Source organism: Entelurus aequoreus, linkage group LG20, assembly GCF_033978785.1.
Source record: "Entelurus aequoreus isolate RoL-2023_Sb linkage group LG20, RoL_Eaeq_v1.1, whole genome shotgun sequence".
NCBI lineage: Eukaryota > Metazoa > Chordata > Actinopteri > Syngnathiformes > Syngnathidae > Entelurus > Entelurus aequoreus.
Genome location: NC_084750.1, coordinates 16,133,681 through 16,146,908, shown reverse-complemented (window position 1 = coordinate 16,146,908; position 13,228 = coordinate 16,133,681). Strand labels below are relative to the sequence as shown.

General features: G+C 33.4%; 1 protein-coding gene across 1 annotated transcript in view; it reads right to left on the bottom strand.

Moving 5' to 3' along the window:
• Positions 1-13,228, bottom strand: part of LOC133635958 (rap guanine nucleotide exchange factor 5-like) — a 174,382-nt gene that overhangs the window by 90,833 nt on the left and 70,321 nt on the right. The window contains exon 9 of the mRNA XM_062029474.1: positions 10,246-10,446. Coding sequence (XP_061885458.1) covers positions 10,246-10,446 — 201 coding nt within the window. The remainder of the gene's footprint in view (positions 1-10,245; positions 10,447-13,228) is intronic.

The window sequence follows — 13,228 nt, the reverse complement described above, 5'->3', positions numbered from 1 at the left end:
TTGTTCACCGGTCCACATATGGAAGGTACTTTTCCTTGTTGTCTCAAGAAGGGTGGAAATACAAGAACACACACACACACACGCACACACACACACACACACTCTCTCTCTCTTGTATTTGTTACCTTCTTGAGACCTACAAAAAATGCCTCTTTAGTACCAGCCTTTCTAGATATATAAAGATTTGTATTCACAACATTAATAATATATACATACTATGTAAATATAAGAAAGCTTGTTGTGAAAAATGAGTTGGAATTTCACAAGAAAAAGGTCACAATTTCACAAGAAAAACTTAGAATTTTGGCGAGATTATAATAAAAGTCCTAATTTTACTCAACGCAAGTCAAAATTTTACAAGAAAAACGAAACATTTGTGCAATATTATGATAAAAGTTGGAATTTTACTCAATAACAGTCGCAATTTTACATGACAAGCTTAAAATGTTGGCAATTTTATGAAAAGAGTCGTAAATTTACCCGACAAAAGTCACAATTTTATAGGAAAACTTCAACATTTTTGCAATGTTATAATAATAATCGGAAATTTTACTTGGCAAAATGATGACAAAAGTCATAATTTTACTCAAAAATGTTTACTTTTGTATGCACATTAAATCAACAAAAAAAATCCTGACTTTGGAGCAATGTTCACGGACTCTAGTATTTGGTTTTCTGTATTGGGAGCATGATTTCGATCCTAACTTGTTCACCGGTCCACATATGGAAGGTACTTTTCCTTGTTGATGTCTCAAGAAGGGTGGAAATTCAAGAACATACACACACACACACACACACACACACACACACACACACACTCTTGTATTTGTTACCTTCTTGAGACATACGAAAAATGTGTCTGTAGGACTACCCTTTCTAGATATATAAAGATTTGTATTCACAACATTAATAATATATATATACATACTATGTAAATATAAGAAAGCTTGTTGTGAAAAATGAGTCGGAATTTCACAAGAAAAAGGTCACAATCTCACAAAAAAAACTTAGAATTTTGGCGAGATTATAATAAAAGTCCTAATTTTACTCAACGCAAGTCAAAATTTTACAAGAAAAACAAAACATTTGTGCAATATTATGATAAAAGTTGGAATTTTACTCAATAACAGTCGCAATTTTACATGACAAGCTTAAAATGTTGGCAATTTTATGAAAAGAGTCGTAATTTTACCCGACAAAAGTCACAATTTTATAGGAATACTTCAACATTTTGGCAATGTTATGATAATCGGAAATTTTACATAGCAAAATGATGACAAAAGTCATAATTTTACTCAAAAATGTTTACTTTTGTATGCACATTAAATCAACAAAAAAAATCCTGACTTTGGAGCAATGTTCACGGACTCTAGTATTTGGCTCTCTATTAGATGCAGTGGTTTTCCGTATTGGGACCATGATTTCGATCCTGACTTGTCCTCATATGGAAGGTACTTTTCCTCGTTGATGTCTCAAGAAGGGTAGAAATACAAGAACACACACACACACACACGCAATAGGACGTGTTTTACGGAGGAAAGGTGGGTCTCATGGAAAGCCAAAAAGGAAACGCTGCCTGATCCCAGCCAATTCATACTAACGTGTGTGTGTGTGTGTGTGTGTGTGTGTGTGTGTGTGTGTGTGTGTGTGCGCGCGCGTGTGTGTGTGCGTGCGTGCGTGCGTGCGTGCGTGCGTGCGTGTGTGTGTGTGTGTGTGTGTGTGATCATATCAGTGTTATGACAGCTCAAGGCCTAATTCCTGTAAATGATGGCTGCAATAATGAAAGCTTTTAAACCAGCACTATTTGAAAGACAAGATTTTTTGGGCAGATTTGATGTCTCGCTGAGCAGCGTAAAGTCAAATTAGTGTTGAGTGAATAGAAGGCAGTGACGCACACAATCCACCAGACGTACGCGGGGATGGCATCGCTATGGCAACAGACCGTACAGGTTGGGCTGTCATGGAAAGAGAAAATAAAAATGAAGTCACCATGACAACCTTGTAAAAGGAGAGCGGTTTTTTTTGTCGCGAGTCAAGGTTGCTTTTGAGTCTGTTCTCTCTTATTTCGGGAATATTTGAAAAGCCTGGTAGTGTACCGTACCTTGGCTCCCATTTTTATAGTCTTTGGTATGACTCAGCCGGGGTTTGAACTCACAACCTACCGATCATACTTTCCAAACATGTTTTTGTCTAAATAAAAATACTTAACTTTACAGCAAACTACCCATCAAATTAATAAAAACGACAATACATTTTACGTTGTTATTTACGGCATATTACTGTAAATTGAAAAAACTACTACTGTTTTTTTGCGATAAAATTCTGTTGACTGTGCTGCTAGTTTTTGACTGTAAAATCTACGGTTGTTTTTAACGTAAATGGAAAGACGGTACATTCGTTTTTACGGTAGAAAAACTGGCAGCTAAGTTGCCAGAATAAAAAAATAAATTGTACTGTTTTTCCATAAACAATATAATGTTGTAAAAACCATTGTCAATTTAACACAAACATTCTGGCAACTAAACTGACAGCTTTTTTCCTAAACCCCCTCCAAAAAAAACAGTGGTACTGTTTTTCCATTTACCGTAAAATGTTGTAAAAAATTAAAAAAAACACTATTTTACAGAAAAATTTTGTAAATGTAAAGTTTTGACTGTAAAATGGACTGTCTACTTAAAAAAATGTATATAATTAATAATGAAATCCAGAGGCAAATACATACATTATTCACTGTTACAAGCAGCCATACCTGCCATGTGGCCCTCAATGAAAACCACATTGACATCCCTGGTCCAATAACATCATATTTAAGGGCGGGATTTTTGTGCATTGTGTGGCACCTGGGTGTTTTCCAAAGATGATTTGAAAAAATAGGTAGTAATGTAAAAATGCGTTTGGCACTGTTCTTACGAGCTAAGCAATAAAACTAGCCTGCAAACTCAAATGTGTGTGTGGAATTGAGAAAAGTCTCATCGTAATGCAATCCAACACAAAGACTTAAATACCTAATCAGATCTTCCAAACTGAATTTATTTTTTATTTTTATATATATATATATATATTTTTGTGTTTCACCTTTACTGAAAATTCAAAGGATGAAACAGGGCCTTTTTCATGTTTTTTTTTAAAAATATTTCTTTAGTTTGTAAAAGTTTTACAAACTAAAGAAATATAATACAAACATGAAAAAGGTTGTGTTATGACAGGGGTGTCAAACTTGGTTTCATTGAGGTCCACATCACAGTAATGGCTGCCTTCATAGGGCCACTTTTTTAAAATGTATTAAAATTATGCATGCGTGCAATAACCTGTGATTAATCCAAATTTAAATGTATTTGATTTTTTTTAAATACGTCATTTGACAGCATTGGTATAAATGTGTACCAGTAATCACCTCATATTATTACATTATTGCCTATGCACTCAATTATTAGATTTTTTTTATGTACAAACTAATGTTATCTTTACTAACATATTTTTGTAATACACTATATAATAATTAGAGATGTCCGATAATGGCTTTTTTGCCGATATCCCGATATTGTCCAACTCTTCATTACCGATTCCGATATCAACCGATACCGATATACACAGTCGTGGAATTAACACATTATTATGCCTAATTTTGTTGTGATGCCCCGCTGGATGCATTAAACAATGTAACAAGGTTTTCCAAATTAAATCAACTCAATTTATGTGAAAAAATGCCGACATGGCACTGCCATATTTATTATTGAAGTCACAAAGTGCATTATTTTTTTTTAACATGCCTCAAAACAGCAGCTTGGAATTTGGGACATGCTCTCCCTGAGAGAGCATGAGGAGGTTGAGGTGGGCGGGGTTGGGGGGGGGGTGTATATTGTAGCGTCCCGGAAGAGTTAGTGCTGCAAGGGGTTCTGGGTATTTGTTCTGTTGTGTTTATGTTGTGTTACGGTGCGGATGTTCTCCCGAAATGTGTTTGTCATTCTTGTTTGGTGTGGGTTCACAGTGTGGCGCATATTTGTAACAGTGTTAAAGTTGTTTATACGGCCACCCTCAGTGTGACCTGTATGGCTGTTGACCAAGTATGCCTTATATTCACTTGTGTGTGTGAAAACATATTATGTGATTGGCCCGGCACGCAAAGGCAGTGCCTTTAAGGTCTATTGGCGCTCTGTACTTCTCCCTATGTCCGTGTACACAGCGGCCTTTTAAAAAGTCATACATTTTACATTTTGAAACCGATACCGATAATTTTGAAACCGATACCGATAATTTCCGATATTACATTTTTAAAGCATTTATCTCTAATAATAATGTAATATTTGGCATGATCAGATAACGTTTAGAAGATACACATTTTTTCCTGTCAAAATCCAAATAATTATTTGCTTTTAGTAAAAAAAAAAGTATTTTATTAACACACATTTTTCCGAGGCTTTGGTGGGCCACTTAGAAGGATGTGGCGGGCCAGATCTGGCCCCCGGTCCTTGAGTTTGACACCTGTGTGTTGTTACTATCCATCCATCCATCCATCCATTTTCTACCGCTTATCCCTTTATTACTGTAGTAATAAAGTAATTTGTAATTTTTTTTTCTATTTTTTTGTCAAATTTGATTTACCGTATTTTCCGGGCTATTTAAGTCTCACCCACCAAATTTTTGAATAAATAAATATTTTTACATATATTAGGCACACGGAACCATAAGCCGCAGAAATATACCAGTACGAAAGATTCTGTAAATGTTTATTTACAGATTTTTGTCGTTGCGGCCCTGAGCCAGCTGTAACATGCGGGGGCTTGTCCGGGATTTGAACCCAGGACCTTTCGCACTCTAAGCGAGAATCATACGACTCGACTCAATTGTTTAGCATAACCTACATTAGAGACGGAGCCCACAGTCCTGTATAGATACAAATAAAATCACAGATCAATTGTATTGCTAACTACACTGAGTTGGTTTGATCCTGTTAATAAACAGGGGAAAGGTAAAGAATATCAAAGTGGCTGCACTTTTATTTTTTTAGTAAGCAGCGCCTGGTGGAAAAAGATAGGACACCCCTAACATGAGAGACTCATTTCAGAACGAGCTAACTTTGCATGAAAAAAAGAAAACATGCTGACACGACTAAATATGACAGCTCGTTTACTGGCTCCTCAGGCTTTTGGTCTTGTTTTGGTTTTTTGGGTTAAAATTGTTTAAAAAAAATTTAATGCATTGCATGCATTTAAACCCTTCCAGGAGTAAGGATCCGCTTCCAGGCACCAGCAGGACTTAAGTGCCCTGCTCAAGGGCAGTTAGGGGAACAAACCTTGCATGTATGAACAAGCTAGCACACCTACTGTATGTACAGTAGTGTGAAATGACACGCTAAGGCTATTGCTGACATTGACACCCGTGGTTACAAGTTAATGGTGCACATGTGCAGGAATGAACGAGGAGACGTTAAGATGCATGAACAGTCAAATTGTTGCACGCCACTGCACTTTAACCACGGGGCTAACGGATGAGTTCCATACAGTAGGAAGGGGTTTCATACGGCCACATTTGTCGCGGTTTACCTGACACATGAAATGTGACAAATTGGGGCACTATGGTAGTGTTTTGTGGCATTTTCAACTTTGACCACAGAGTCAGTTGCTATGTAGAGTGGCGCTTTTCATCATTTCCAGCAGACTGCATTGCAAAATTATTAACCCCCACCTTCTTCTCACGCGAGATCCACCCAGGTTTCAAAATAAGATGCCAAGTCAAGTTGTTGACAACATTTATGCATATTACTGTATTAATACTGTAATAATTAAAGTTGAAAAATTGGTTTCAAAATAAGATGAAAAGTTAACATTTATGCATACACTGCAAGAGGTTACTGTATTAAAAAAAGTTGAAAACTTGGTTTCAAAATAAGATGACTAGTCAAGTTAACAACATATATGCATATTACTGTATTAAAAAGTTGAAAACTTGGTTTCAAAATAAGATGACAAGTGAAGTTGTTGACAACATTTATGCATATTATTGTATTAACTAAAGTTTAAAACTTGGTTTCAAAATAAGATGACAAATCAAGTTGTTGACAACATTTATGCATATTACTGTATTAATTAAAGTTGAAAACTTGGTTTCAAAATAAGATGCCAAGTCAAGTTGACAACATTTATGCATACACTGTAAGAGGTTACTGTATTAAATAAAGTTTAAAACTTGGTTTCAAAATAAGTTGACAAGTCAAGTTGTTGACAACATTTATGCATATTATTGTATTAACTAAAGTTTAAAACTTGGTTTCAAAATAAGATGACAAATCAAGTTGTTGACAACATTTATGCATATTACTGTATTAATTAAAGTTGAAAACAAGGTTTCAAAATAAGATGCCAAGTCAAGTTGTTGACAACATTTATGCATAATACTGTATTAAATAAAGTTTAAAACTTGGTTTCAAAATAAGTTGACAAGTCAAGTTGTTGACAACATTTATGCATATTATTGTATTAATTAAAGTTTAAAACTTGGTTTCAAAATAAGATGACGAATCAAGTTGTTGACAACATTTATGCATATTACTGTATTACCAGTAAAAAAAAGTTGAAAACTTGGTTTCAAAATAAGATGACTAGTCAAGTTAACAACATATATGCATATTACTGTATTAAAAAGTGGAAAACTTGGTTTCAAAATAAGATGACAAGTGAAGTTGTTGACAACATTTATGCATATTACTGTATTAATTAAAGTTTAAAACTTGGTTTCAAAATAAGATGACAAGTCAAGTTGTTGACAACATTTATGCATATTACTGTATTAATTAAAGTTGAAAACGATGAGGTGGCGACTTGTCCAAGGTGTACCCCGCCTTCCGCCCGATTGTAGCTGAGATAGGCTCCAGCGCCCCGCGCGACCCCGAAGGGAATAAGCGGTAGAAAATGGATGGATGGATGGACTTGGTTTCATAATAAAATGACAAGTCAAGTTGTTAGCAACATTTATGCATATTACTGTATTAATTAAAGTTGAAAACTTGGTTTCAAAATAAGATGACAAGTCAAGTTGTTAACAACATTTATGCATATTACTGTATTAAAAAGTTGAAAACTTGGTTTCAAAATAAGATGACAACTTAGTAACAACATTTATGCCTACATTGTAAGAGGTTATTGTATTAAATAAAGTTGAAAACTTGGTTTCAAAATAAGATGACAAGTCAAGTTAACAACATTTATGCATACACTGTAAGAGGTTACTGTATTAAATAAAGTTTAAAACTTGGTTTCAAAATAAGTTGACAAGTCAAGTTGTTGACAACATTTATGCATATTATTGTATTAACTAAAGTTTAAAACTTGGTTTCAAAATAAGATGACAAGTCAAGTTGTTGACAACATTTATGCATATTACTGTATTAATTAAAGTTTAAAACTTGGTTTCAAAATAAGATGACAAATCAAGTTGTTGACAACATTTATGCATATTACTGTATTAAATAAAGTTTAAAACTTGGTTTCAAAATAAGATGACAAATCAAGTTGTTAACAACATGTATGCATATTACTGTATTAATTAAAGTTGAAAACTTGGTTTCAAAATAAGATGACAAGTCAAGTTGTTGACAACATTTATGCATATTACTGTATTAATTAAAGTTGAAAACTTGTTTTCAAAATAAGATGCCAAGTCAAGTTGTTGACAACATTTATGCATATTACTGTATTAATTAAAGTTTAAAACGTGGTTTCAAAATCATATGACAAGTCAAGTTGTTGACAACATTTATGCATATTACTGTATTAATTAAAGTTGAAAACTTGGTTTCAAAATAAGATGACAACTTAGTCAAGTTAACAACATTTATGCCTACATTGTAAGAGGTTATTGTATTGAATAAAGTTGAAAACTTGGTTTCAAAATAAGATGACAAGTCAAGTTAACAACATTTATGCATACACTGTAAGGTTACTGTATTAAATAAAGTTGAAAACTTGGTTTCAAAATAAGTTGACAAGTCAAGTTGTTGACAACATTTATGCATATTACTGTATTAATTAAAGTTTAAAACTTGGTTTCAAAATAAGATGACGAGTCCAGTTAACAACATTTATGCCTACAATGTAAGAGGTTACTGTATTAATTAAAGTTTAAAACTTGGTTTCAAAATAAGACGACAGGTCAAGTTGTTAAAATTTATGCATATTACTGTATTAATTAAAGTTTAAAACTTGGTTTCAAAATAAGACGACAGGTCAAGTAGTTAACATTTATGCATATTACTGTATTAATTAAAGTTTAAAACTTGGTTTCAAAATAAGTTGACAAGTCAAGTTGTTGACAACATTTATGCATATTATTGTATTAACTAAAGTTTAAAACTTGGTTTCAAAATAAGATGACAAATCAAGTTGTTGACAACATCTATGCATATTACTGTGTTAAATAAAGTTTAAAACTTGGTTTCAAAATAAGATGACAAATCAAGTTGTTAACAACATGTATGCATATTACTGTATTAATTAAAGTTGAAAACTTGGTTTCAAAATAAGATGACAAGTCAAGTTGTTGACAACATTTATGCATATTACTGTATTAATTAAACTTGAAAACTTGTTTTCAAAATAAGATGCCAAGTCAAGTTGTTGACAACATTTATGCATATTACTGTATTAATTAAAGTTTAAAACGTGGTTTCAAAATAATATGACAAGTCAAGTTGTTGACAACATTTATGCATATTACTGTATTAATTAAAGTTGAAAACTTGGTTTCAAAATAAGATGACAACTTAGTCAAGTTAACAACATTTATGCCTACATTGTAAGAGGTTATTGTATTGAATAAAGTTGAAAACTTGGTTTCAAAATAAGATGACAAGTCAAGTTAACAACATTTATGCATACACTGTAAGGTTACTGTATTAAATAAAGTTGAAAACTTGGTTTCAAAATAAGTTGACAAGTCAAGATGTTGACAACATTTATGCATATTACTGTATTAATTAAAGTTTAAAACTTGGTTTCAAAATAAGATGACGAGTCCAGTTAACAACATTTATGCCTACAATGTAAGAGGTTACTGTATTAATTAAAGTTTAAAACTTGGTTTCAAAGTAAGACGACAGGTCAAGTTGTTAAAATTTATGCATATTACTGTATTAATTAAAGTTTAAAACTTGGTTTCAAAATAAGACGACAGGTCAAGTAGTTAACATTTATGCATATTACTGTATTAATTAAAGTTTAAAACTTGGTTTCAAAATAAGTTGACAAGTCAAGTTGTTGACAACATTTATGCATATTATTGTATTAACTAAAGTTTAAAACTTGGTTTCAAAATAAGATGACAAATCAAGTTGTTGACAACATTTATGCATATTACTGTATTAAATAAAGTTTAAAACTTGGTTTCAAAATAAGATGACAAATCAAGTTGTTAACAACATGTATGCATATTACTGTATTAATTAAAGTTGAAAACTTGGTTTCAAAATAAGATGACAAGTCAAGTTGTTGACAACATTTATGCATATTACTGTATTAATTAAAGTTGAAAACTTGTTTTCAAAATAAGATGCCAAGTCAAGTTGTTGACAACATTTATGCATATTACTGTATTAATTAAAGTTTAAAACGTGGTTTCAAAATAATATGACAAGTCAAGTTGTTGACAACATTTATGCATATTACTGTATTAATTAAAGTTGAAAACTTGGTTTCAAAATAAGATGACAACTTAGTCAAGTTAACAACATTTATGCCTACATTGTAAGAGGTTATTGTATTGAATAAAGTTGAAAATTTGGTTTCAAAATAAGATGACAAGTCAAGTTAACAACATTTATGCATACACTGTAAGGTTACTGTATTAAATAAAGTTGAAAACTTGGTTTCAAAATAAGTTGACAAGTCAAGATGTTGACAACATTTATGCATATTACTGTATTAATTAAAGTTTAAAACTTGGTTTCAAAATAAGATGACGAGTCCAGTTAACAACATTTATGCCTACAATGTAAGAGTTTACTGTATTAATTAAAGTTTAAAACTTGGTTTCAAAATAAGACGACAGGTCAAGTTGTTAAAATTTATGCATATTACTGTATTAATTAAAGTTTAAAACTTGGTTTCAAAATAAGACGACAGGTCAAGTAGTTAACATTTATGCATATTACTGTATTAATTAAAGTTTAAAACTTGGTTTCAAAATAAGACGACAGGTCAAGTTGTCCATGAAACACTAAATAAGTTGTGATGATAAACAAGCTGGACTTACCGCCTGGTTCCTGTCAGGCAGCCGGTAGTTGTGGTTCTGCAGCAGCCGGCAGCCATCCTTGGCCAGACGCTGAACGGCCTCCAAGCCCAGCCGGCTGGTCAGCTCCTCTCGGGCGCACACGCTCCCCGTACTCCCGCCAACTCCTCCTCCTCCTCCTCCGACGCTGCCGCCACCGTCCCGCAGAGCGCACACGCTGCCCAGCTGCAAGACGGGAGGCAAGAACACGTATCTCAGCCCGCAGTCCCAGGACATGATTGAAAAAGTCACAGTGTGGTTGCAGAAAGAAGTCCACAAGGCCAGAAGCGTATAATAGATTTCACTAAATCCATTGGAGGAAAAAAGACCCCAAAAATCACTTTCTGTGGCATTCTTCTCTAAATCTTCCAAATCCAATTCAGCCTTAATTCCTTCTATCTGTTGCACTTCTGCCTTTGTCTCTATGTCAGCAGATGTGACGGAGGAAGAGTGAGTGTGAGCGATTATCAGCCCAAGTGGGCGGGAGTGTGTTGGCTCCTATAATCAGGAGCGTGATGAACGTTTTGAGCGCGTTAGCCCGGCCGAATTAAGTAGGAGTACAAACATGTAATGGGGTGGTCTAAAGAGGGAGAGTGACATTCATTAAAAGCTGCAGGAAACTAATGCCCTCAGATGATGAGGAGAAATATGTGTGTATGTGTGTGTGTGTGTGTGTGTGTGTGTGTTCTTGTATTTCTACCCTTCTTGAGACATCAGGAAGGAAACGTTGGTCCCAATAACATTGCATCTAATATAGCAGGGGTCACCAACCTTTTTGAAAGCAAGAGCTACTTCTTGGGTACTGATTAATGCGAAGGGCTACCAGTTTGATACACACTTAAATAAATTGCCAGAAGTAGCCAATTTGCTCAATTTACCTTTAACTCTGTTATTATTAATAATTAATGATATTTATCTTTGTGGAAACACTGATCATCTTAATGATTTCTCACAATAAATATATATAGAAACAGATAAATATCAATATGCAACACTTTATTTTTATATTTTCTCTAAGTGCACATTTTTCAAATTGAACATTTTCAAATGATCACTTCTAAGACAGTCTTGTGAAATCACAATATCCCATTTTAACTAGCTAGCCACTAACATTTTTTAACAAATCATGAATTACTTTGCACCATGTTTGTACAAATAATAACTCATGTAAAATACAAAAGTAAACTCTCAAATTTTTAAATCATGTCACACTTTGAACTGGACACCAAATCTGTTATCTGTTTCTTTGTCAGTTAGTGGGAAGCCTGGCATTGCATGCTGTTAACTAGTGTGTTGTACTCTGGTGTGTAACTTGACACTGCAACTCTGAGTGAGTCTTGCAGATGTGCATCAGTGAGGCGTGTTCTGTGTTTGTTCTTGATGAAGTTCATGTCAGAAAAGGCTGATTCACAAAGATAAGATTTTTCCTCATTGTTTGCGGAACCTTCTTAATCTTTTGGACATATTTTCACAGCAATCTGGCCTTAAGCTTAATTATGATAAATGTAAAATGTTAAGGATCGGAAATCTAAAGGGAACGTCCTTTCGAATGGAATGCAAAGTGTTTTGTTTATAAATTATATGCAATCTGTTGTGTTCCCTAATTTTTTTCTGTGTACATGAATGAAGGTGTGTGTTGCTGAGTCCGACTTGGACATTAAAAAACCCTTTAAACAAATCTAATTTCATTGGCAACCTGGTCTGTTGAAGATAAGGCCCTTTTTAAAAAAAATAAAATAAAATAAGATAAATAAATAAAAAACATTTTCTTGGATAAAAAAGAAAGTAAAACAATATAAAAATAATTACATAAAAAAATAGTAATTAATTAAAATGTTAGTGGACCAGCAGCCTATACGATCATGTGTGCTTCAGGGACTGTGTCCCTTGCAGATGTGTTGTCTATGTTGTGGGAACCAGAATATTGGTAGCAGAAAGAAATAACCCCTTTTGTGTGAGTGGGTGTGGATGAGTGTGCATGGGGGAGGTTGTTTGGGTTGATGCACTGATTGAAAGTGTATCTTGTGTTTTTTCTATGTAGATTTAATTTTTAATTTTTTTTTTTTTTTTAATTTTTTTTTCTTTCTCTTAGAACAGGCGGGCGACTCATCTGGTCCTTGCGGGCGACCTGGTGCCCGCGGGCACCGCGTTGGTGACCCCTGTAATAGAGAATGTCTCATTTGCACCCCTGCTGGTGACATCTATCAAAATGAGGGTGGTCCCAAAAAGGAGGGATTTTTCAAATTGACTGTGTGTCGCTTTTAAAAGTGCTCCCCCTCTGGTCAACATACGTAATAACTTCTAGCTTATTTGGGGGACCCTTTCACTTAACCAATATCTTTAAATGATATTCAATACTATTGAAATTGTTCTCTGATATTGTGAATAAACTTAAACTTGAATCTTGAAACTTGAATAACAAGTGTGTGTAAGAAATTGAAATGCGCCCCCTTTAGCCAAAATTAATAAAACAAATAAAATAAATATGTATATAGAGACATACTGTAATAACTTGAAGTAAATAATGAAGATTAAAAACCAATTAAAAAAAAACAAACAAAATAAATTACTTAATTAATTAACTGAGAGCAGTCTTTTTCTCACATTGTGTCGACTTTTTACTTATAAAATAGGGAACAATTTCTCATATTCTTTCTGCTTCTGTAATACTGCAATATTTTCTCGTAAAATTATTACTTTTTTATGTAAAATTATTACTTTTTAATGCAAAATGGTGACATTTGTCATATAAAATTCTGACCTTTATCACAATATTGCCAATTTTGTTGTTGTTCTTGTAAAATAGTGAGGTTTTTTTTGGTAAAATTATGATTTTTGTCATAATTTTGCCAAGTAAAATTCCATTATTATTATTACATTGGCAACATTTTTAAGTTTTCTTATATTTCTTAAGCTTTTCTTGTGACATTGCAAGGCAAGGCAAGGCAAGGCAAGTTTATTTGTATAG